This window comes from Solanum dulcamara, chromosome 4, assembly GCF_947179165.1.
Source record: "Solanum dulcamara chromosome 4, daSolDulc1.2, whole genome shotgun sequence".
NCBI lineage: Eukaryota > Viridiplantae > Streptophyta > Magnoliopsida > Solanales > Solanaceae > Solanum > Solanum dulcamara.
The window spans coordinates 17107949-17135559 of record NC_077240.1 but is presented as its reverse complement, the minus strand read 5'-3'; the positions used below and the strand labels follow the sequence as shown (position 1 = coordinate 17135559).

General features: G+C 34.4%; 2 protein-coding genes across 2 annotated transcripts; both read right to left on the bottom strand.

The window, feature by feature from the left end:
• Window positions 1-888: 888 nt before the first annotated feature.
• Window positions 889-15085, bottom strand: LOC129886696 (tubulin-folding cofactor D). The gene is made up of 17 exons (XM_055961492.1): window positions 14728-15085; window positions 12430-12977; window positions 11813-11915; window positions 10982-11158; window positions 10332-10520; window positions 9507-9623; window positions 9216-9320; window positions 8138-8308; window positions 7835-8050; window positions 6451-6649; window positions 5097-5302; window positions 4793-5017; window positions 4137-4703; window positions 3797-4057; window positions 2012-2056; window positions 1669-1854; window positions 889-1556 (listed from the first exon to the last, which is right to left on the bottom strand). Exons 1-17 carry the CDS (start codon window positions 14908-14910, stop codon window positions 1269-1271), a joined length of 3786 nt encoding a protein of 1261 aa, XP_055817467.1. The 5' UTR covers window positions 14911-15085; the 3' UTR covers window positions 889-1268.
• Window positions 15086-16763: 1678 nt separating this feature from the next.
• On the bottom strand, window positions 16764-17620 carry LOC129886699 (21 kDa protein-like). The gene has a single exon (XM_055961495.1). It carries the CDS (start codon window positions 17547-17549, stop codon window positions 16917-16919), a length of 633 nt encoding a protein of 210 aa, XP_055817470.1. The 5' UTR covers window positions 17550-17620; the 3' UTR covers window positions 16764-16916.
• Between the last annotated feature and the right edge of the window lie 9991 nt (window positions 17621-27611).

Sequence of the window (27611 nt, the reverse complement as noted above, 5' to 3'; positions counted from 1 at the left end):
GCGTTATGGAAATCGTGTTCCTTTAATTTTATTCTCTTTTTAAAAATATTCTTTTAAAAATAGTATTAATTTTAAGCAATAAATAATATGGGAAAGAGAAGTAGTAGTCAAAAAAAGCAAAATGAATGAGATGTACGAAAGTTTAGAAGTATCTCAATTGTGTTTTTTCCGTCCTAATTTAGTTTGGTTATAAAAATAGAAATAGAATTATAATTAAATACTATTTCTGAATTTTAGTGCCTAAATAAGATCACAACTATTTTTTCGTACAAAGACCATTGGTCACCGATGAAGACCGTTGGTGCCTCCAATTAGAAGCGATATTGCAAGCAATTTTGAAGTATGGTATTAATTTAGTGGGAAAAAATTGCAGTGTTAATTTTTGACAGATAACTTTCAATTTTTATTTATTGCAAATTTCAAGTTCTTATTTATTATTTTGAAAATTAGAAATGAAGTGAGACTTTTTTTTTCACTTGAATTTGTACTTTTTGTAAGCTTCATTTTTATCATAATTATATATACAAAAAAATTAAACTATACAATATATAAAATATTATTGTTTAAATATAAATTTAATAATAATCACTAAATCACACGTGCAAAGCAGATACACTAAACTAGTCAATTTAATGATACGCAACCAACTAAATTTTATTTTTCACCAAATTAATATTTTTCATAAACTAATGCCCCTACTCTATCACCTTCATTGCAAAAAAAAATCCAATTTGTAAAAGTAGCGTATAAAGAGTAACCGGCGCACAAAATATCCTGCAAACCCGCATTAGCAGGGCTCTTAAAGGAAGGGGAGTGATGTCAACTATCTACCCTAGTGTGCATTAGCGGTTGGATATTAATCACCCACCTGGAACGCTGAAGATCGTATGTGTTTGAATTTTCTTTACATTTTGTACTAATAACAGAAACAAGATATCACTCTTTTGAAACAGTTGATTTTGAAAGTTTGAACACTTCAAAAGGGTCAATCACCTTGACAATCCAAATGAATCATTTCTACATTCGAGACTCGGGTGTCAGAGAAGGTATACACCACACTTGGTAACGCGGCAATCACCATATTACCTATTTAGTGAAACACAACAATTTTCAATAATGTTACAAACTAACCTCAGACAAACTCTTTTGTTCCCAGAAAGTGATCTTGAACAACAGAGACAAAAAAGGGTGGGGGTGGAAACCCGAGCAGTGGCAACCAACTCTGCGATAGCACAAGGTTCTGATTCTTAAATGCATCTGGCAAGGACCTAAAACCCAGCTGATCCAACAAGTGAAGAGTATGCCGCATTTTCATCACCGGTAGGTGCCTGTTCAACAAGTCTGTGGGATGTTCCAATCTCTGCTTTCGAAAATGTTCCAACATCTAGGTTGCACGTGGCACAGAGTTCTAAACGCTTCTCTTTTGCTTCTGCAGAATCACCGTCCCAGCAAGTTTCAGAGATAATCTCAAGTGCTTTCTCTAGTTTGTCTTCTGGCACAAGTGTGTCATTTTGTTGGAGCACAAGATAAGCTTGCTCAGCAGCGGCTTTCCTTACCTGCAAAATAGTCGAAAACAATTGTTGAGAATGCGTCCAATTCGTGTTTTCATGTTACTAATTTATCTATTCACTCGGTTTAAGTTTCTCTTGTGCAGGTGCTTTCTGGTACCTTTGGAAATCGATGGGTGAGGAAAGTTAGTAAATGACTGAATGCCTGGATATTGATGTGTTCTGGTACAGATGAAATATATCCAAGTATTGCAATTCCAGCATACAGCTTACTGAAGTCTTTTGATCCTTTCAACTCTATATTAAGAGCATCTAAAACTCCAACACAAAACACTGCAGTCTGCGCCTGTTAAAAGATATGAGAGAGAGAGAGGGGTAAAGTCACATCATCAGTACAGCAATGCTTGTGCAGAATAAGCCAGTACATATAAGAACAAAGGAAAGATACCGGATACATGAATGATTGGATACTATGAGAAAGATCAAGATGGATGTAGACTAACCTCCATATTTAAGAAAATCTTTTTGCTGAATAGGTTCTCAATAGTCTGCAACAAAATAGTAACACATCAGTGTTAGAAAACCTGTTCCATATTGGATGTTTAAGGTTTTAAATAATTTATTGTGTCTCAGGTTACTTTTTTTTTTTGATAAATGAGGTGTCCGGGTCAACTTGCATACACCTCGACTAATTCCACATACCTGCCACCTCTACCAGCAACAGGTATTAGATAACTCTGTCTACCAAGGCTAGGATAAAAGGGAAGAAATCACCTTGTACTTTGTCTCTGCTGGGGTTTGAACCTGAGCCATCATGGTTGTCAACCCACTTCATTGACCACTATGCCATACCCTTGAGCATGTGTATAAGATTACTCCATCCATGGCCTTAAGGTTATGGGTTGGATACTGTAATTCCTTCACATGGTACATACACCAAACACCATTCCTAATATCAGTTGCCCAATGTTAGGCCACTCAAATAATTTATATTATCCCACGTTCCATAGCCAATTCTGAATGTATGAGGGTGTCAAAATACCACAGTAGTTAAGTGTATGTGCTTTTGGTCTTCTTGTATGGTCTTGGTAAATCCTCGCCATTGCACTAGTTCTTGAGATTGGGTTAGACCTAAGGCCCCTTAACATGGTGTCAGAGCCGAACTTTTGTTCCACAACCGTCTTCTCTCAACATATTAATATTATATCACTTGGATCTCTCTCACTTGAGCAAATTGAGCCTTTATCTCTCTGCTCTAAGCAAGCCTATTGGGCTCTCTACTCCAAACCAACTCTTGAGCCTTTTAAGCCACGTTGCTCCTCAACCAAAAAAAATAAAAAAAGAAGGGCAACACAGCTTTCTGCCCATGCGCAAACCCTATTGAACCAGGTTACACATGCAGAAGGGTGTTAGAGAACCTCTCAGATATTGACATAGTAAGAGTTTCCAAATGAGTTAATAATTGTCCCTGATTTCTCCACCCATTGCCTTACGATTGTAGGTTGGATGCTTAGATTCTGTTATATTCAGAATAGTGGAACTTGAAGAATAACATAAAGAGTGCTTGTAGTTTTCCGAAAAATGAGATATGGCAAATGAGGACAAAACAGAATACTCTAAAGGACTTCTTTTACAAATACGCAAAGAATAAAATGGGACTTTATAGAAGGATTTAGCAGAGATTCCTGCAACGAGCCTGTCTAAAGATGAAGCACAGATTTGAGAAATATCCGTAGAGTTGAATTTGATCAGAAATATAGTTATAAGTCAGAGGTGGAGAGCGTGAGATTCCACTGGCGGAATTCATGACTACCAGACTTCTATTGTGATGGCAGATTTCACCACTTCACATTTTAATTCAACTATATTGCACACTCTCTAGCAAAATCATATATCACATATAGCTCTGAGATGCTTCAGCATAATGTTCACCACTAAAGATCCTTGTCCTTGGATATAGTAAGGTCACTTTAAAAGTGAAGGGGCATTCCACATTTTTCTTCTTTTCAAAGGAGCTACAATTCATAAATTTTTACAAGAAATGGTTTTTAACCAATAAAAAGGAAAATAGATAAAACTCAGGATGCTGCATAGACAGTCAAAAATGTAAAATTCACCAGATTGCTGCTGTAAAAAAATATGATTAACAAGCATCTTCACAACTGCAAGAAAAATAACTGCTTCATAAATCCTAACGTGATGATTCTAGAAAGATAAACAGTGGTCTACAATTAAGGGAAGGGTCGACAATTATCATTTGCAGAAAAGGAATTTCCAATCAAGTTTACCTTCAAAGTGGGTTCCACAACTCTGTCACACTTCCTGTATTTCTGAAGAACCCAAAGAATGTCATTGGAAAGATTGTACTCTTTAGGATCATTTATATTTTCATCAGTTGACTGAAGATATTCAAGCAACGCACTGAGTGATGGCTTCCTCAATGAATCTTGCAAGCCACCAATGGAAATAACCAACCCCGATATCACATATTTGCTATAGCAACTGATACCAAGTAACTGAAGAAACCTAGGATATGAAAAAGTAGGTACCTGCAGGTTGGCATAGAAAGGCTTGTTTGTCAGATACCAGAAAATATAGCAACCAACAAGACGAGCAATTTTAACCTACCCCCCATTTCAGATCTGCATCGTCAGGCACTATTTTTTCTAGTCTCTCTCGATGGGGAATGAATGGTACATAAATTGATTTATTATGCAAAATTCTTTGAAGAACATTTGCAGCTAGCTCTCTTAATTTATCCATCTTCTCCACTGCTTGTTTAACAATGTTTCCAACTAAATCAGTTGCCATATTTTCATCAAAAAGAAAATTCATCTGGTTTGTAACATCTGTCTCGTCCAACTGAGGAAGAGATCCAAGTTCCATTTGTTCTGACTTGCTTGAGAAGCCCTTGAGTCCTCTTTTGCATAGAATATATGTGCATCTCTCAAGGCCATCTATGGCAGCCTCACGAACCCAAGAACCAACATCACCTCTGTTATCTTTAGAGTAATCATTCAAAGCTTTAAATAAAGTCTGCATAACCTCATTCTTTATATAAGCATTCAGAGATATGCATTCTTCTGCAGACAATAGATGAGAATGATCTTGTGTCTTGGTTAAAATTTCACACACTGATACAAGTCCTTTGACAGAATTTACCCGTGCTTCAACATCTCTTTCTTCAGGGTTATCCTGTAGAGCATAAAGTTGTTCCATCATTCAAGATAATGTGTAGCTTACTTCCTCCATCAGCAAAAGTTAAAACAGAAGCACTTCCTTACCTCAATTTCACAAGCAGCACAAAGCTTACGAAGTATATCCTTCCATCCTACACATAGAAACTTAAATGGCAAAACACCAAGTGCAAGTGCAGATCCTCGTCTAGCAGCCACATTAGGATCAGTCAATTGCTCAAGGTATCTTAATGTAATGGCATTGAAGCCTTTACTTTCCAAAGACACAATGTAAGTAGGAATGAAGCTCTTTAAGGCTGCAACAGCAGCACCCTATAAACATAATAGTAAATCAGGCAATTCCCTCACAGGAAGCTAATCAGCAGGAAATTGACAAAGTCATAAGATAAACCTGTATCTGAGAATTAGGATGTCTCAAATTCTCATGGAGTGTATCAAGCAGACTCCGTTTTATTTTGTCTGTCAATTGGACACGAGCTGATGAAATGCATTCAATGAAACGGGAAACAGCAGAACGCACTATTTCTCCTCCCTTTCCACGATACAGTCGTGCTTTCTCAATTGCAAGAACCACACCAGCAACTTGATTCTGCAGATCTGTAATGGAAAAATAGAGGGATCACAATTAAGATTGCATATAAACACAGAAATAGACTGTGCCGTAACCCTTAACCAGATGATTTTCTCTTTTTATTAACTTAAACAAGAATCGTGGTAATTAAAAATTTGAAATGACACTCACATGGTAGGAACGTCACAAAAATTGGGTGTCCAGTTGTATGTGATGGAAAAACAATTAAATACATGACACAAAAACTATGAAAAATGAGTACAATATGTCTTAGAATGTAATCCTCTTTCCCAAATTCAATGTCCAGTACATCTTGGCTTTCCTGCTAATCCAAATTTCTGGAACTGAAAGAACACTCATTGCTCTTCTTAAAGTCACTTCTGGGTATTACATACTCCAATCAGTAGCTCACTTCTATTTAAACTGTACAGCGCAGCTATCACTCCCATAATATTCTTATACTCTTGCCCCTAAGGACAATTGATTGGGATTGAGGGACTATTTTAGCTATGCAAAGAAGAAGAATAGAGCAGCCAAGTGCATGAAGTATTATGTGTTCACGCAGGGTTTGGCGAAGGGCCGCACCTCATGGGGGTGTGATGTAGGCAGCCTACAGGGTGCAAACTTCAAAATTGATTCCAAGGCTCGAACCTGTGACCTGTAGGTCACACGGTACAACTTTACTTTTTCTCCAAGGCTTATTTATTTGGTGATGCGAAGAAATCACTGCAACCATAAGCACTGATAGGAACTAAAAAGCTCTGACAAAGAAGTTAGACAAATAATTTCACTGAGAATTCATGATTTGATTTCGCAACCAATAAGAAAAAAAATCATGTTTCATACATTTATGAATATATAAAATAACAATATGTAGAATTTAATTGCACAGATTGAGTACAAGTCATCATTACAATCTCATATATTTTAATAATTGAGTTTTTTTTAAGTAGTATAGTTACAGACTTCCAATTTATGAGCAAATTTCATTTTCCAGTATACTGAAGAACTATTCAACTCAAGTGGCGCGTAGAAAAAAACTAAAATTTATAAACAAAGAGGTAAAACACTCAAATGCATTGAAGTCCTTTAAACTGTAAACCAGTGCCAACCAGCTTGAATTTTGATCTCACACAAATAACTAAAAGCTTGAAGCTAAAAGGGAGACACAAACCTGGGAGAAGAACATAATCACGTTCATGTAGAGCCAATATAACCTCCCCAACAGCTAAAGTTGCACCATGACGCATGCACAAATCAGGAGATAATGTGCAAGGCAATAATTTTCCCACAACGGTGCTAGCAAAATGTCCAAGATCATACTTAGCAAGAGAAGAAAGGGCATTTGCAGCAAGCTCTCTCAAACTCTTATCCTATATTACAACAGTAAGGTAACCAATCAAAAGGACTCATCAATGATAGGAATAGCTAGTGAAAGCACATGCCAAAATTAGTGCACAAATAAAGTAGTACATTGGCCAGCTGGTATGATATTAGCAGGGTCTTAATTCTCAGATTTAGACTGTTATGCATGCATGTCTTAAGCTCAATAGGAAAAGGAACACAGAAAAAATTACAAGGAGGTGAAACATTACTAAATGACCTTATAGTTTGCCATAATTAGGGTTACACCTTTAGTTTCCCAACTGAAAGATCCTTAGAGGGATCAGCATAACCTCCTTTGCAACTATCTTTTCTAAACAGACATGTCGCCAAATTTGTTTACCTTTAATCCTGTCAAGTGTTACAAGAGAAGAAAACTATGAAGTTCCTAAAAGAAAAAAAGAGAGTGATATTTGTAAACAATATCACTGGCAAGGTGGTAATTAGACATGACATGACGTAGTTTCAGCTTATTGAGGACATCATCTTAGATAGAAGGGTGTGGAAGAGACGGATTGGGATAGAAGGTTAGTAGATAGCAGTGTGATTTCTGTAGTTGTCTTCCTGTCCATTCAAATAAGTAGTCATAGTATTGCTCCTATAGTTTCTCGTCCTTCAATTTTTGTTACAATCTATTGTTTCTTGTACCTCGACTATTATAGTATTGTTTTGTTGTAGTTTCCATTTTGTTATTATCTGCTATTTTTTGTTTTGTTTGTTATTTCATGTACTTCCATTACTTCTTTCTTGAGATTGCTTTGGACTGTTTTTCTTGAGTCGAGGGTCTATCGGAAAAAACCTCTTTACCTCTGAGGTAGGGGTAAGGTATGAGTACATTCTACCCTGCCCAACCCCCTCTTTGTGGGGCTACACTGGGTATGTTGTTGATATTTGTAAACAAATTCCCATCACATTTCTAATCCAATTCCTACTATCTTTTTTCAGTTCCATGATGTGACAAAAGTTGTCAGTTATCACAATACTACTTTTCGTAAGACCTCAAAACTTTGATGAGAAATCAGGTATATGCATCTTATCTTTGGTAACAAACTTATATAATGCACCTCCGCAAACCACAAATAAAAGGCACACTCAAGCAAACCATAAACATCTTTTTTTATAAAAGAAGTGTTTTGTCTGAGTAAAAGCTAGCTACCAAGCAAGTATAAACATACCCAGTGACAGATTTTGCTGTTCAGAAGCTCATCAACAAAAGTGTAAAGATAGCCATCATATTGAGCAATGCAGACAGCAACGTGAAGATAGGAGTTTGTACGTGAAGAAAGTGCAAAGTAATCAGCTGTATTCACTATATTGATACCATGAGGATAATTTCCTTGTCGTCCAACATTCTCTTGAAAAGCAGCAGCTGCTGCTCTTCTACAATTAACCTGGGAAGTAATAACAATGTTGCATCATTTTAATTGGAGGAAGAAGTGCCTTGACTGGATAAGGAATGATCCCTGTGTTTTTGGTACCTCGCGGTCATAGCAGGCCACAGTGAGAAGGTGTGGAGCAAGCTGTTGGAGAATGTTTTTCATATCTGCATGGCAATATGCACGGCCAAATGCCCAACAAACATAAGCAGCAGCATCACGTACATGAGATCCAATGCTATGTGGACCCCTTCGAATGTCATAATGTATTGCCTGCCACACCAAACTTTCCCTCATTATTAGGCGACAAAAATCAAGCTTCAATGAGGGAAGAATTGCATGAGTGGATAATGCAAGTCTAATGCAATCCATTATCTCGATTCGGTAGTCGAGATTGAATATGTTTCAGTAACTCATCCCCCCAACAAGGTACACCCATATATCCATTTATCATGCATATCCATTAGTAAACATCAAAAGAGGATGATATGTGTTCCGGCTGCTAAGAATTGAATGATAATATAGAAAATCTAAACAACGGGTGTTTCAAAGGTGAAGATTATATGATCATAAGTACACAATAGAAACATCGACAATGACACAAATACTCAATAATGTGATTTGGATCCATAAGCACACAGCAGTCAGTAAATATGAGCTCTACGGGCATCTGTGCTTCTGATTGCCTAACCAGCATGCTCATCATGGGTAAACAGAGACCCTTTTCTCCCCCTCCTCCCTCCCTACTTTCCCCTCTCTCTATCTCCTTTCTCTCATCTGTAAGTAGGCAGCAGGTCTTATCTATCCTATTTCTGAAGTAAGAAAGAATCTTATCTGCCTAAGAGCGACAAATTTTCTAAAAGAGAGATTCCTGTTAAGATGTTTCACTTGAATACTAAAGTGTAGGGCATAACAGAATTCCAATTAACCTATTTGAATTTCTAGAGATAGCTTAAAGCTGGTGAGCAACCAACCAACATGGAGTAGAGCATAGTCAACTAAGGGTTGCCTGCTTATCTTAGCCTATACGTTTCCTGGAAGGTAAGATGAACATTGATGAAGCAAGTTGTGTATCATTAGCAAGTTTATACTCTTTAGAGAAAATTAATTGCTCAATTGCAAGGTCCAACATAGAGAGATCAAAAGTACAGAAAAATTAGGGAACTTCAGTAAGGAACACCTTTATAACAACAGGAATAATTTTGTGAAAACTAATAGGCAACAGCAATCCTCTACGTGCCAATTCAGCCAGCGCCAAACAGCCACCATGCCATGAACCATCGCCCTGTAACACTAGAATACATAAGCATAACATAAACCAAATGAACAATCAAGAAATATGAAGCGGAAGAGAAACTATTAGCTTTACAAAGTCTGGGTCTCCTTAATTAATATTCTGTATTCAGATATAGTGGCTATATCATAAGATAACAGGAAAAACAATTGGTAAGAAACAACTGAAGTAACACACCTCGCTAGGTGAAAAGAGCTCCAGAACAGATGAAAGGATTTCATCGGAAAGCAAGTAAGTTAACCGTGAAGTAACACGGCCAATACCTTTTGCAGCAGACCAACGCACAACAGTATCCTGTAGTGCCATGATAAAATCTCTAAGATGAGAAAGTTGAAATAAAAAATAGATAGTGAAAATGTGAATAAATAAAAGGAAGCTATTGTAGCAGTAATATACTGAAATGGAATCAAATAATGCTAATGTATGAGAAGACACAAACCTGTTTTTAAAATAGCAACTGCAGATGAACGAAAAAGAGATCAGTTAGCCTGAATGGAAGTAAATAAATGTCCTTTTCTGTTCCATAATGTGAGTATCACTAAGAATCTCTGGAAACAGTAAGGAAATGACACTTTATGACTGTTCAGCTAGATGAAGTGTCATTTATTAACTGCTTTATGAGATTCTTAGTGTCAGTCACATTGTGGAACAGAGAGACAATTATTTACTTCTGTTCAAACTAACTGATCTCTTTTGGCACATGTGCGCATACTCAGACAGAGAGAGACACAACCTTGCATTAAGCTATCAAGTTTTCAAATGCACTAGCTCAAAATGAAATAGAAATATACGTGGATATTCAAACTTAAATTTATCATGATTCTTCCATGGCACATGAGGAAGAGGTGAAGGAGCATTACCAAATAAACAAATAAATAAAATAAATCCATCCAATGAAAACAGATATCAACTTGAATTTGTCTACAGGTATCGCACTAATTACTTAAGATTAACGAGGACAAACAGATAAGTACAAGATGGAAGCTCACCCTTTAGACATACCGTATCACGCAGTCCTGACAGTAGTAGTTCAATTATCTCTTCTACTATCTCAGGGACATCCATGTCGTCTTCTTCATGACAGTCCAGCTCTTGGTAGAAATTCGATAGATCATTGTTCCTATAATTATTGTATTGGTTCGTTTCGATTCTATCGACAGTAATATGCCCTCCAAGCGTGCTGGTTCTACCCTGCATGGCAAAGAAAGCATTGTTGCAAACTAATTTTCCACACTCTATGGTGAGTTGATCAGCACAAAGTATAACAGCGGAATACCGTAAAATGCATGTTGCTCTTAACTTTGATAAACATCACAGTGCTGTAATTTTTTAATGAGGGATAAATATTGACAAGGATCGAGAAGAGCAAGAAAGGATGACAATGTTCAAAAATCACATTAAGATCAGTGAGGCAACATAACGAAAAAAGGATGCCACCTGGCAAAAGATTACAAAGACCCTAATCTCCCTATTCCCCACAGATCATCATAACTTTTTTTCTTAGAAAGATGGTAGGACAGCTGGCTCCTAGTAAATGATACTAAACCTAGTTAACTATGTCAGTCCACACGAGTTTTGAAGCAGAGCAACCATCCCTCTGTAACTAGCAAGAAACATTTAAGCCCCGCCTTTTGAATAATTAGCTGCCTTACCACATATCGCCATGACTGATGACGTGGAGGGAGACATATCATCCCAATCCTTTGAGTTAGCTTCACAAGATACTTGCGAAGTAAAGGACTCCGAGCTGCAGTGTTGGACTTCATCAGAGCTGATGTGTCATTCCAAACACCAGGAATCACACTAAGCAACACTTTCGGGCTTCCATTCTGCATTTAGAGGAAAACAATAGTGTTCTAAGAAGTTCACATACTAAAGCAAGACTGCAAGATCACCAAATAATGAACAGGTTAAATAACCTCTCGCACAAGTGTGCCACTCCATAGTGAGTACAGCGAAAAAGATGTCTATGTTATTTTTGAAACTGGTAACTTAAAAAAAATAATTATAAATTTTTTTAAAAAAATTATAATTTTTTTTTATAAAATTTATAAAAAAAAAAAAAAAAAAAGAAGATGTCTATGTTATTAAGCTATTAGACTTTGTAACATGTTCAATGTGTCTCTTTCAATCACCTGATCGCTGGTATTATGACATCAGGAGATGCTTTCAAAGATAACTGAAACTTAAACTTGGCATTTGCTTGTAAAATCCAAATTGATTTTCCAAACTTGTCCATTTCTTTCAAAATGGATTTTCACCACACTCTCAGATAGTTACCAAAAGAAATGAAGATTGAACAGCAGCTACAAATACTTCATGGTCTGAAGGACGAGGAATGAAAGATGAATTCAGTTGATTCAAATTTGAGTTTGAGGGGAACATCTAAGTTCTTAAGTAGAATCACAGATTCTACAGATAGCAACTGTGCATAAAGAAATCTAGGAAATAACCAAAGTAGTGCACACAGAAAAGGAATGAACCTTGAAAATAGCACCTAGTGCTTCAACTGCACCCAACAGCTGGAAGTGATTGACAACATCATTTGAAAGACATGACATAACTTCATGCGTCCAGTCCACAAAGCTGAAAAACAAAGTTATGGGGGATGCAAATATGTAACTCAAATATATAGAGTAAAAGAATTTGCAAGTGTTAAATAATTCCCAAAGGAGGCATAAAATATTTACATCGTACTTGCTCAGCATATTTCATTGTAGAAGATTTTTTATTCTTTTTGCTGCCCAAACAAATAATACTAAACATGGAGAAAAATAAAACAGAATGCTCATCAGGCATCATGACAATTTGCAAGAAAGGACGAGGATTTTGTCTGCTGATCACGCATAAAAGTGAATTGCATGTGTAACATAACAAGTAAAGTGAAAATGAAGTAAATTGTACTCCAGCGAGTATCTTGTCATTTGCATTCACAAACATAATGTACATGCATGAAAGTGACCAGACAATTCATCTACTGTTACATGTTTTTTCCTTTCTTTCTTTCATTCTTTTTTTTTTCCTGATAATTTTCATCTGCTTGATTGCGAGATTTCAAATCATGAACTGTTAGAAATGGCAAGAGTTTTGGCAGTTGGACCTGGTAAAAGCCTTTGTCATATCTGGGCGTGTTAGAAGCCTTGAGAGCAGCAAACCGGATATGGTTCGCATAGGACCCGCATTTGAAAGGTAGTCTTTAGAGATTTCCAGAATTTTTAGAACAAGTGGAGGTGGCTCATCACCTCCAGCATAGTTATTATCCCCAGCACTAGTATCCATAGAGGCTATATCAAAAGGGATCAATACAAGAATGTAGAGCCACAACAGTATCACACACTTTGCCTCCATCTCTCCAGTACTTTCTTGTCGTAGTGATGTTCCAGCTTGTGTATTATGGCATTTCTCCAGGAGAGATACTGCAAGCTCCAGGTCAGAAACCTGATGAGGGAAGAACTTGACAACAGCCTTGTAGCCACAAACTGTCACCAGAGAATATATTATGATACACACAGGCTTAATTACTTCAAGAATCTCTTCCGCTGCAGCAGCTAGTTCGACAGCTTTTGAACGGACAATGGACATGAGGGGCGAAACCATACTCTCGAGGTAAGGCTCCAGTAATTGACCTTGCTCCTGATATTTGTCCATCTGCATATCATATATAAACAAATAATTAATGTACTACCAAAGAAAAATATAGTACTGCAACTTTTATACAATTTGCATTAGCTCTAAGCAACTGATGTTTTAGGAATTCTGAAAGCAAACTACTCAATCATTAAGTACTTCTAAGAGTTTGGACTTGGCATCATCAAGAGTATAGTGTCCTACATCAACATGCGTAAAAGGCGAACAGAAATTTGAAACAATACATTCTTTGAATTTCTTCTCCACAAATACATCTCTTCACAGTCATATCTCAAAAAACTAAATCTCTTCACAGTTCCTCTACAAGCTCACTTTTAGTTATCAAAACCAGAAAAATTTACTCACCAATGAACCATCATATCAGTTAATCATTCTATCTTACAAAAAAAATTGTCCTTAAAACACAAAATCAAAATACTTCCTGCAATTCAAACTAGAAGGTGGTGTTCAACTGAACTTGGAATTTAAGAAATAGAGTAAGACTTTTCACTCATAAGCTAAATATATAATCCTAGCAACTAGTGGTTTTCAACATGCCATATCAATTTGTATTAGAGCATGTCATTAAGGGAAAAGTAGAAATGTTAATACAATGAACTTTCAAATATACTTAAGAGTTGATCTTTTCAGGAGAGATCAAGGATGTATGACTTTCATATAAAATAGAAAAGAGAGCATACTTATCAAGCTTGAAGTTCAATAACATTCTTCAGTCACAAATGTAGTTTTACAGTTCCTTTAGAAGCTTAGTTTCTAATCAAATCACACCAAAGTTCAAATCTTTAGTCTAAATATATCGCCCAACAATAACAACATCCAGAATCACACCTCAATCTCAAACTAGTTGCAGTTGGGTATATAAATCCTCTATATCTAATATGCTCCATTTAAGTTTCTTTCATTCAACTACTCAATTGTTTGTGGTATAGCACAAATTAGGAATTACTCAAGACTCAAAAGGATTTTTTAGATCTGATGCCTTTTCTTACACTGTAATACAATCTTTAACCAAACTTAAAAGACTCCATCAAACACCATACTAATGTAAATGTGCTAATAACAAAATATCCCAATCCCGACTAGTCGGGATTGCCTATCCATACACTTCTCTTGCATCGTATCTTATCCTTTACTAATTTCGCAATGATCCCAAGAAATTGAGGTACTTTAAGACAACTTACTTTCATCATGTGATCTGAGTACACATGTTCCCTTTTAACACCTTTAGTCATCACGGTGTCACACCTATGGGCGAATGTCCTTGGAATGTAGGACACAATAAAAGCATCTCACGTAACCTCTCACTTTTTTCTCTATATGTGCTATTGTACATCATTTTAATCTTGTATGATCACACCTCATCTTAACATTCACATTTTTGTCTTGGATACATTAGGCACTTAGGCCTTAGAGGCCAAATTTCATTCACATAGTATTATTTGACTCCCAACCATTCTATATAACTGGTATTTCCGTTTGGTAGCCATCCTCTTATCACATAACAATCTTGTAAGATTTCTCCATTTCAACCATCCTACTCTAGCTCTATGTGTTATTTTCATCTATCATGTCATTCTCCTAACAGGATGAGCCAAATATCTGAATTATTTAGCATTTATATTGTTAGACAACCAAAAAACAAAATTAAAAAGGTAAAGTTAAATTTTACAGGTATTTCAGCTACAAACATAGCATTGAACTAGTAATTATGCAGTTCAAACAGACGAAAGACATGAGAAAGAGAGAGTACGATGGATCGGATCTTATGCACAGAGGAGATGTCAGAGACACGCCCATTGGAAATGATATCGTCGAGGAGTGATTTAACAAGCTTCCATTCCTGTAGAAAATATCTCTGCAGAACACTCTCTTTAGCATCGTGTTCATCGTCTTCTTCAGCTTCGCTTACTCCCATTTTCAATTTTTCCTCCATCTTTGAGCTTTCTTCTACTCCGCTAACAGAAACACCGAGAAGAAACACTCTGACGATTTGCCTCAATTTTTTTTATTTGATTTGATTTTGCCGCTGCTATTGCCGGAATGAGATTCATCTGCTTAAAAGCAATTATTAACGTCGGGGTTTAATTGATGAGCCTAATCGAATTGCTGTCCGGCCCAAAATTGATTTTGTTATGTCCAATTCTATTTATGGGCTTGTGTGTTGAGCTGTTCTCGTGAAATTGAGACAATTTTAAATATATATAATAAATTAATTAATTTATAATAAATATAATTATATTTTATTTACATAAAAAATAATTAAAATTATAGGAAATATATAGTAACTATATATTGACTATATAATATAGATTATTTATACATGAGCTATATATTGAATATATATATGATATACTCAAAAACTGAATATAGCTTGACTATACATGAAATATATACTGACTATACAGCGAATAAGCATTTTTTAATAATTGCTTTGTCCGAATGTCCACCGGGTGTAATTTGCCCATTGGAATTTTGTTGGGCTAGTAAATGAAAAGAGAAGAGGGAAACTTACATAAATATACTATATTAAGAAAATATTTATCATTTATAGCAATAATATTTTTTTTTTATTGGACACTTATAATACAGTTTTAATACATATTAACGAGAATAGTTTATAAAACTCATATAATACAAGTTTTATTCATTGATAATATATTTATCACACATTTTAATACACTTATAATACATTATGTCAATTTCTTACCAAACAAATATAATATATTTTAAAACACTTATAATACATTTATATTGCATGCATAGTTCACTTTTAATACATGACAGATATATCATAATATTGTTATGTTTTGTTATAAATAATAATAAATAAATAGTATCACTAAAATCAGTAATTATTTATTAAAAAATGTTCTCCCTCTAATTTTTTCAACAGAAAAAGCACTACATTTTAGAGCCCACAATTATCATATATAACTATAGTTTCTTTCAAAATTTATCATTTGTAGAAATTATTTTATCATCATGCATTTGTATAGCACGACGATTATAATCTATGTTACTTGTATTTGTTTGCACGACTAATTAATCAAGTTATGTCAATTATATTCATTCGCACAATACAACATGTATCAAATGTATTAATTCATTCGCGCAACATATACAATCAAGGAGGCATATGTAAAATACATAGATATATATAAAGATACAATCAACAAAAATATAGAGATTGACTATACAACCATAAAAATACAGCCAAATAATGATACAACCATAAAATACAGTCAAAGAAGGATACAAACAACAAAAATTATATCCCATACCTAAGAAAAAGTTACCTACATGATGCAAAATCAATGCGAAATATAGAAATACATGGATGTATGTAAGAATTCAAATAACAAGAATGCATGGTACAATCAAGGTAAACTACCAAAATACAAAAATTTGCTTGAAAATTTCTCACCTTCCCATATTTCACTTATGGAATTACACCGAATATGTTGTTATTGTTGGGTAAATGAATTGGGTTTAATTTTCTTAATTTTAATATTTTTGGTGTAAAAATGGAGTCACATAATTTTCAAGATCGAGTAATTTTTTTGAGTGAAATGACAAAAGATCAATGCTTTTTCTTAATTAAAAAATTACTTTTTTCAATAAAATAATAAAAGATATGTGATTTTTGTGATGGAAAAAAAGTGACTTTGTCCACTTATTTTGAATAGTTCACATCATTTAATTAGGCAATATGAACTACTAAAAAGAGATACATGTCGCCACTTAACCAAACAAAAGTATTTTCCTTTCTTTTACAAGATATGCAAAATATGATCATATTCACATATTGATTCATCATGATATTATTCAAGTTTACAAACATATTCTATGTATACACCACCAAGACTCAAAAGTAATTCCCATCACAACTAGCTAGCTAAAACACTCTCATAAATATTTTTTGTATATATGTAACCTTCTTTAAGGTTTATTTTTCCCATAGCCACCAGTACCACCATTAGAATTAGCCCTATGCCAAGCTGCAAATCCATTAAACAAAGCCAAAGTATTGCTAGTAACTTGTGCAACATTAAGTACCCTAGCTTTAATCATAGCCATCATTTTACCACCCATTGGGTACCCATAAAACCCATCCATACAAATATATGTGTCAGTCAACACAGTACTTAGCCAAGTTTGAACATTGCTTTGACACCAATCAAAATCCCCTTCACTATATTCTGCACTCTTCATGTGTTCAAACTCTTTGAATGAATTTGTAAGCTGAGAAACGCTATCTGACATTTGATCTAAACAATCTTTCACCGCTTGATATTCCTTAGCCTTTTTTTGTTTGAGTTCTTTGGACACAATTTGCAAATAGTTTTTTGTGTATACTGCCTTAACTATGCTCACTTTTAAAGCAGCTTGAGCTATTTCTGGAGGATCTTGTGACGTTGGATTTAAATGGGTCGATAGAGAACTCACGCATAGACCTGGATAACGAGTGCGCTTGCATTGTGACTCTACAAATTTAGGCACGATTGCACCGGATTCAACAACTAAGATAGAGAAAATGACAAGTAAAATTAGGGGAAGGACAAGTTTTTCCATTTTTATTTTTGGGAAGTATAACAAGGAATGCTTAAGCTAATTAAGAGTATATAATTATATGAAGAGAGGATGGATTGTGTTGTGTTTGTTTGATGGGAAAATTGTCAAGAAGGTGCTAAGGTTTATATAGAAGGGCTATGACATTAATATAATGATCATGAGAAGTTTAATTAGTACATACTCATTCTTGCTTAATACTCCTTTCATTTCGTATTACTTGGATCCGTATTAGCCTGACACACCATTTTAAAAAGTTGATGTATTTTATTAAATTAACCTTATTAATGTTACTTTGAAATTCTAAATTTGACTACTATTTTAAATGATTATTTAATATTAAGTATAGTATATAGAGGAGGGGGGAATAATAATAAAACTCTCTTAATTTTAATGAAACATATATTTTGGATATAGAAGCAAAGTAAAATGAAATGGAGGGCTAATGTATAATTATTTTATTTTAGTCAATTTTGGGGGGAAGGTGTTGATGTTGGGGGTCTAGTAAACATAACCCTTAATTCTTGTGGGAGCAATTTCCTATTTACGTAACTTATTATTGAGTTATTGCTTTGACACCCAAAAAGTAGGAAAATAAAGATTATCTCTTAAATCACCTGTTTTTCCTTTAAAACACAATAAATTATTAATTTGATAAACCAATGAGCTGACGGTAAAATTATGAAGAATTACTAATAAGGTAGTGAAAAAAGTTTCGGCAATTGCTTGACCAACATAATGCTGGGAATTGGGATTTTGGGCATTGCATTCGATAATATACAATTATAAAAGTACATCTCCAAGTATATTAGTCAAAATTAAAAAAAATTGTTAAGAATGTTCAAGATTCAATATGCATATATATATGAAAAGTAATTTTTTATATAAATAATATAATTTTTTTAAAAAGTATTCAATTGATCAGCACCCTTAACTGCATGTAGCTATGCCATTGAATATACCTGTAATAATATTTTGTTACTTTATCTGTTGGACGAAAAGTATGATATCAGTCGAGGACAAAGTCATAGACTATTTTCTCCGTTTTCATTTGTCCGTCTCATTTTTCGTTTTAGTCAATTTCGAAAAGAATATTTCTTTTTTTTTTGGAAATTTTTTAGTTTCAATTTTTCACCTGATATGTTTAAAATCATAGGTTTAAAAATGACATTATGTACATTCTATAAATTTTTAGTTTAAGATCATAAATTAAATTCAAAAGTTTTTTTTATTTCTTAAACATTATGTGAAGTTAAAATCAGACAAATAAATTGAAACGGACAATGTAGGAAATTGTATTTGAAGCCTATATGTTCCTTTAGATGATTTTTAAGCAACTTCAAATTACTTATCGAATCTTCTAGATATTTTTGATTGAGAAAACACACTACGCCTAGCTGGAAGAAGGGATCTTTTCTTAAAATTCAAATAGATAATAGATTACTATAGCTTGTCGTTTAGTATATACACCAGTTAAATATCGTCGTTATATGATAGAGTCAGTGTTCTCTATTATATTAATCCCAACGTTACAAATTATTAGAACATACTATAAACAGTACTTAAATCTCAATGTCTATCCTTGATAAAAGAAACAATTATGATAACGAAAAGAAATTACTAAATTACTGAAAGTGATCAAAATATATGCTCAAGGAATATATTTTTTTTCCCGAGAGAAGTGGAAAAAGAAACTGATGATGCAAGATAAAGGCAAACTAGCAAAATAGAGCAAAGGATAGACCAATTTACTCCCAGGCTGAGAAAATAATATTACATACAACATTATCTCTATGTTATATAGTCCTTCCTTGGGTTCATATTAAGTGAATTGTTAGGGGTATAGTATAGTTCTTTAAAAAAAAAAATAAAGATATAAATTAAAAATTATTTTTCACTATTATCCTTTGATTATTTTCACACTAGTCTTCTAGAAAATATAAAGTAATTAAGAATCTCGTCAAATGAAGACTAACTATTTAAAAAGAATCTCAAAAATTCTCTTAAACTTGAAATAATTAATTTATTTTGAAGTATGAAAAATTTCCAAAAATTCACTCAACATCAATTAAAGGGAATATAACTTATTGACCCAAATTAAAATGCGTAACCTACTTCTCTATAGCTAGGGCCTTAAGTTATGTCCACATGGATGAGAGGTTGACTTTGATTTCTGTAACGTTGTAATTTAATTGGTCCTATACGTGCAATTTACTACGTAGCTTCTAAGAACAGAGAGATAAAGTACAAACCTTAATTTGTGTCGGTTGATTGACTATCTGAACTCTCACTTTATTAGTAAAAGTTTAATTTTTTATATTTTAATCTTCATCTCATTTCTCAAAGAAAAAGAACAAAGCAAACAAACAAAAATAGCAAAACATACTATACAGCTGAACAGGCTCATTATTTCTCTCTGCATACCGCAAATTGTCTAACACAAAACAAATAAATAAAACATGGACTAAATATTTGACCAAATTATGCTAGCCACTATGTATCAAGCTACATAAATCTTAAACAATAAAGTATAAAGTAGACTAGTAGTTAGTAGAGGTACTTCAGATTATCGTGCTTATCTTTTGAGAAACCTTCGATCAATTTTTAGTAAGGAATTATCACTGACAAAATTAAAACTGCATCTAAATAGACGATGCAGTGTTTATCTTTTTTATTTGTTCGATTATGTTTATAACAACCTTAGTCTTATGTGTAAGTTTGAGTTTCTTCATTAACGAAGGAGACTCAACTTTTTTATAGACTAAATATGTGATAGAATCTATTTTTACTCTGATATCTTGTTAATTTAATATGTATGACCATCCAATCGAGCTAATTAAAACTTAAATTGTTGAAAATGATAATTTATTTATTTAATTATGTTTTCAAAACTCCAATTATATAAGAATGGGCATACCTGATTTTTACAACATTATGTCCAATTAATACCTTTAAAATAATTAATAGAAGTAACACAAGATCTTTATAAATCTTTTTAGAGATCCTAATGTAACAGATCATGGACCAAATATATCCTCTAAAACTTCTAGAGTTCATGTGGACTAACAAATACTTCTCTGTCCTTTCTTTCTTTCTTTTTTTTTATTCTTGGTCTTTTACGCGTATTTAACCGTAAAGGAAGTCAAAATATATAGCTCAACTTGCAAATATAAGTGGTACAAAATAAATGTTGGTATAGAGTTGCCTTCTTGTAAGCACAAACTCAGCTTGTTGACTATTTAAACTCTTATCTTGTCGCTGAGAGTTCAATTCAATTTCCCATATTGTAATTCTCTCCCCATTTCCCCCTTCCTCTATCACCAATTATTTTTTGAGAAAAAAGAGAGTGCCATTACTCAATAGAGAAGAATTTTTTATAATAGAAAGAGTAGACTCGATAAGGCAACAAGCTAAGGTTAACTGGTCAAGTTGCAAATGGTAAGAGCTGAATGCTTAGACATACCTAAAAACTGTTCCCAATTAATTTATGTGGATGAATATCTTCTTCTTTTTTAAAAAATAAACAAATATTTCTTTTCACCTAGGAAGTCCAAGGAAAGCTACAAGTATCAGGTTGTTTGGTGAGTGGTGCCAACGGTTTGATTAAACAAGTCCCAAGAAGGCAGCTTTCTCATCAATTCATGTGCCCACTCGTATAGACAATATTATTAAACAAACAAAATCATGCTGGAGATTGTTTGACCAACGTTGTGCTAAGATGATGGTAAATTTTATTCTACAACCTTATAATTATAATGTATCAGGATATCTCATAATTTAGATTCTACACTACATTGTGAAGTGTAAAGTTGGTCATAATAATTTGGGTACAAAATAAGTCGAATTGCAAGTTGTGACTTTCTAGCAAATTCTCGACTCCATGCTAAAAAAATGTCGCCACATGGCCATTCGACTGAATATGTGACATAATAATAACCCAATTCTTTTTATTATTATTTGACTTAAGCCTACTTACATATTTCTTAAAGATTTATATAACCAAGTAGCCAACAAATTAAACTTTCTCCACCAGTACTATCGCCACCCACAAATCACCCGAATTGGGAGAATCGACTCCACCCAAAAACGTTAAAAGAGTGTCAAATGAATGAGTTGGACATGTTAAAATGAACGGAATAAATAATGAGTTATGTTATTTATTTCATCATATTAATCTTAAATAATATTACCTTCGTTTAATATTAGACGGGTCTTCCAATTTTACACGGTGATTAAAAATCATTAATACATTGGAAGACTTTACCATTTTGCCCTATGTTTATATCAATGAAATATACATAGAGTATATAAATAACTAGTATGAGGAATTGTTTACATTCAAAAGGCCATATTAATTATGGTGGTAAAATAGGAAAAATTTAATTAATTTTATCTTGTTTTAGTAAGTGATCAAGTAATATGAGACAAATATTTTTAGTAAGATACCTATCTAATATGTGACGGAGTCAGTAGCAGTAAAGTAGGTATAAAGTAAGGCAGTCTTACATCTTATTTCAAATTGTCATTTTTATTTTGCCAATGAAATATATACGTTAGCTGATGCTTACTGCTCCATGAAAGAAACTTTCCAGCCAATTTTTGGTTTGAAAACTAAATTAAAAACTACAACTGTTAAATTAAAGTCAATAAAATTACATCTAAAAGTAAAAGGACGATGTAGTGTTTTGCCTTTTAAATCTATAAAATTATATGTGTTTAGTTATACGCATCGGATTCACGTCATGTACGTCATGTTTGGAAGCTCCATTAATGGAGTTTATGAAGAGAAAGGAAGAGAAAGTTGAGAGAATGAAAATTGTTCTATTCCAATTTTCTCAAGAGCTTACATATGGACTGTATATATACAAGAGATTTCAGACTGAAAATGACAACCTATTACATTGGATTCCGTGCTAACAACTTCTTAACTGACTAGTATTGGCAGCATTCTAACCAACTAACTAATTATCTAACTAACTTTGTACACTTATTAGAACAGGTCCGTCAACACTCCTCCTCAAGCTTAGAATTGAAAAAGACATTTTTCATTCCAAGCTTGTCAATCAATGCTTCATGTTAAGGCTTGCATAGTCCTTTAGTAAGAAGATCTGCCTGTTGTTCTTTTGTTCCTATGTGCTGTGTTTGGATTAATAAATGCTTGATTCTCTCATGGAAGATGGAATGGGCTGCTACTTGGATAGCAGCTTTGCTATCACAAAATAATTTCACTGGCATCTGCACTTCTACTCCCAGTTCTTTGAATAATCCTTTTAGCCAGACTATTTCAGCTATGGTAGTTGCCATGCTTCTAAACTCTGCTTCAGCAGAACTTCTTGACATAGTACTTTGCTTCTCTGATTTCCACGACATCACTGCATTCCCAAACTTCACTATATAGCTAGTAACTGATCGTCTAGACTCTACACAAGCTCCCCAATCAGAGTCATAATATGCTACAAGTTCTGAACAACTTTTGCTTGACATGGACAAACCAAGTCCAGCTGTTCCTTTGATGTATTTGACTACTCCAAGTGCAGCTTCCATATGAGACTGTTTTGGTGAGTGCATATATTGGCTAAGTACTTGAACCACAAAGGCTATGCCAGGCCTGGTCATGGTTAAGTACAGCAGTCTCCCAACCAGTCTTTGATATTTTCCATAGTTATCAAGTAGTTTATCTTCAGTATCAATATTTCTCCATGTGCATTTATCAAACACAATGGATGTGAGCTTGTGATTGAACTCCAAAGGAGTGGATATAGGCTTGCATCCTGCTAGTCCCAGCTCAGATACAAGTCCAAGTGCATTCAATTCCAAGGAAATATTTTAATTCCCCAGGGTCCTTCATTTTGAACCTTCTTTGCAAATCCTTCCTGACTTGCTGAATAAGATTATGACTACTTCTAGTGATCAAGAGATCATCAATATATACAAGAATAACAATGAGTTCACTCCTTATTCTCTCGGTAAACAATGAGTAGTCATAGTGTGATTGTAGGAATCCCATATCAACCAGTGCTTCAGTGAGTTTCAGGTTTCATTGCCTTGGTGCATGCTTTAGTTCATATAAGGACTTGTGAAACTTACAAACCATGTGACTCTCCCATTGGTTTGCAAAACCCTCAGAAATCTACATGTAGACTTCCTCAAGGAGGTCACTTTGGAGAAATACATTATGACCATCCATTTGAAAAATGAACCAACCACAAGAAGTAGCTAAGGCTACAACTGATCTCACAATGACCATTTTAGCTACTGGAGAGAAGGTTTCAATGTAATCCAAGACCTCTTGTTGGTTGTAACCCTTGGCCACCAACCTGGCGTTGTATCTTTCAACTTCTTCTGAGGCTTTGTACTTGACTTTAAACACCCATTTGCAGCCAATGAGAACCTTACCATCTAGTAGAGAGACAATAGACCAGGTGCAGTTGTCTTCAAGAGCAGTGATCTCAGCTTTCATAGCCTCAATCTATTTAGGATATTGACAAGCCTCTTAGTATGAATGAGGCTCAGCAATTGCTGAATAAGAAGCAAGGGATATTCTATAAGAAGGAGATAAGTTAGAGTAAGACATATACTTGGACATAAGATACAGACAAACAGTTTTGGCACGAGGAGTAACATAGCTATCTAGCCAGACAAGAGGCTTAGAGGGCCTAGTAGATCTTCAAGGAGGAAGTACAATAGGTGAACTCCTAGTGGTTGAGTCTGTAGCATTATGAATAGGAGAAGGAAAAGTTGTAGTAGTAGGCATAGAAGTAGTTGTAGGAGGAACAAAAATACTAGATGAAGGGATAACATCTGGTAGAGAATCATCAGGGAAAGTAAGTATAGGAAATAAAGGATCAGTAGGAGATTTGAAGTCTCTAAAAGGGAACAACTCCTCTTTGAAGACTGTATCTCTGCTTACAAAGAAGGATTTAAAGGCCAAATCATATAAAACATAGCCCGTCTGAGTGGAGGAATATCCAGATGAACAATAGGAATAGCTCTAGGAGCAAACTTATCAAGTTCTTTGACATCAGTAGCATAACATAAGAAGCCAAATACTTTGAGATGTTGAAGAGATGGAGATTTGTCAAATAGTTTCTCAAATGGAGATTTTCCTTTTAACAACACTGTAGGAAGTCTATTTAGTAGATATACTCTTGTAGAGACATAAAAACCCCAAAAATTCAGGGGAACACATGCTTGGAACCTTAGGGCCATAGCCATATCAAGAATTGATCTATGCCTCCTTTCAGCAACTTCATTTTACTGAGGAGAGTATACACAAGAACTTCTGATGCAAGATCCCATTTTCTTTCAATAAATTATCTACTTGAGAGTTAAAGAACTCAGTACCATTATCAGTTCTAAGACATTTGACTCTTGATCCAAACTGCGTCTTAACCATACAAAGAAAGTCTCTCAAAACAATGAATGAATCTCACTTAGTATGCATTAAAAAATCCAAGTATATCTGGACATATCATCTACCAGAGTTACAAAGTATCTCTTACCATCATGATTGGAAATTCTATATGGATCCCACATATCACCATGCACAATATCAAATGCAGAAGTAGAGGAAGTAATACTAGAAGAAAATGGTAGTCTTGCCTGTTTAATAATAAGACAGACAGTACAGACAGTACAAACATGATTCTTCAAGTTTATAGTATTTAGGCTATCTATTTTACACAAGAATTTTAGTGGACCATGTCGTAGTCTTTTATGCCAAAGACTAGTCACAAAATATCCATTATTAGAAACAGAAGAAAAACTACTAGAAGTATCACAAGAATTATTAACAGCTAGAACTCTGTGACTATCTTCCTTCACATGCTTTTGTAGATTTGCTTTGAGTTTTGCTTTTAGTAAGTACAGACCTTGATCCTCTCTACCAATCCCCAGTACCATCTCATTGAAGAGATCCTGAAAGATGCAAAAATCAGAAAAAAACAACACAACACATTTTAGTTATTTTGTCAGTTGTGAAACAGATAAAAGATTGTACTTGAAGTTTGGAATATAGAGGACATTATGCACAATTTTGTCCTTAGGAACTAGTGATTCACTAACATAACTGATAGGAACCTGACCCCCTGTGGGCAAGCGTACTTTCATATTCTTCTTATCACCAAGGTTTGTGAATTGATTTATAAGGTTTAGAGTATGAACCATATGAGGAGAAGCATTTGTATCAACAATCCAGTTGCAATTAACCACATCAGACATGAGTGCTATGCTGATACCTGATGTACTAATAGTAGCAACATTAGCCATGGTTCCACTGTCTTTCCTTTGCTCAGCATTTGAAGTATCTGGTTATACTATTCTGATGTAAAGAGAGACATTCCTTGAACACCTACTTGGATACCTGCTGTAGGATTGTTAGTTGATGAAATATAAGATCCAGCATTAGAGCTTACAGGAGAAGAGTCATAGACTCTAGTGTCATTAGGTTGAATTCTTCTAGTAGTAGCAATGTTTGCATGAGAACTAGATATTCCTCTTTTTTTCTTAGGATAGACATGCAACTTGTAGCAAGTCTCTTTAGTATAGCCCTTGTAGTGACAGAATTCACAATAGATCTGAGACTTCTCATTTCCAAAAGTATTTCTCCCATTACTAGAGTTTCTCTGCTTGTACCCACTATTGCCACCACCATGAGAATTGTAACCACTTTTATTGCCATTTCCAGAATTATAACCACCTGAAGCAGAACCACTACTACTGCCTGAATGGAAATTTGTGGGTTGAAACCCTCCATTACCAGAGTAATAACCGTGAGACATCTTGTTGCTCATAAGAGCAGTTCTTAATGTGTTTTTATTACAGAAGAACTACTGTTGGCACCATTTACCCTTTGACTCTCAACATTGATTATCGTAACACATGTTTGGTTTATATTTGGTACTATAACTATCATCAACACTTGACTATTAGTATGCGCATAGGACTCATTCAATCCCATCAGAAATTTCCACAATTTTTGAAATTGGAAATGTTCTACATACTGCTTAGATTTAGGATAAGAACATGAGGGAGGGGGCATTAATGTTTTAAATTTATCTGAGAGTTCCCTTAACCTAGAGAAATAATTGGAAACAAATGCAGTTCCTTGAGAAAGAGTAACTATATCCATATGAAGATAAAATGTCGTAGATGCATTGACTTTATCAAATCTTTCATGGAGATCTTCCCAAACTGTATGAGCATCATATCCATAGGTGACTGTGCTAACTAGACCTTTAGACACAGTGTTCATAATCCACCCTAGAACAATGGCATTACATCTCTCCTATAAATCATGCATGGAAGGTGGATACATGTCCTTCTTACATGTTCCTAATAGAAAACCTAGCTTGTTTTTACCAAGTAGAACAAGTTTCAGGGATTTACTCCATAATGAGTAATTTTCAGAACCTAAGAGTTGAATTGATATAAGAACAAAACCTTAAGTATCAGATGGATAAATGAGGAGAGGATGATTGTGATCAATTTTGCCGCTGAGCTCCAACAATGCCAGTAGTTTCATTAGTAACATCATCAGTAACAACCATTATTAATCTTCACTTGATCTACAACTTTGAGCTGAAAACTTCGAATCCTTGTGGATGAATAAATTTCTCTGAATCTCCTCTACTAGCTATTGATTTGTTTTCTACAACTAGAAGAGCATTCTCCGTAGCTATGATACCATGATGAGAAGCTCCATTAATTGAGTTTATGGAGAGGAAATAGAGAAAGAAAGAGAAAGCTGAGAGAATGAAAATTGTTCTATTAATTTCAATTATCTCAAGAGCTTACATATGGACTGTATATATACAAGAGATTTCAGACTTGAGAATGAGAGCCTGTTACATTGGATTTCCTGCTAACAACTTCTTAACTAACTAGTACTAGCAGCATTCTAACCGACTAACTAACTATCTAACTAACTTTGTACACTTAATTAGAACAGGTCCCTCAACACATGTGCATACCCGATTCTTTCTATAAATCAAGAATGTGGAAAAAAACATAGAACGTAGAATTTCTGTCTGCTCCGATATCACGTCAAATTGTTAATATATGTTA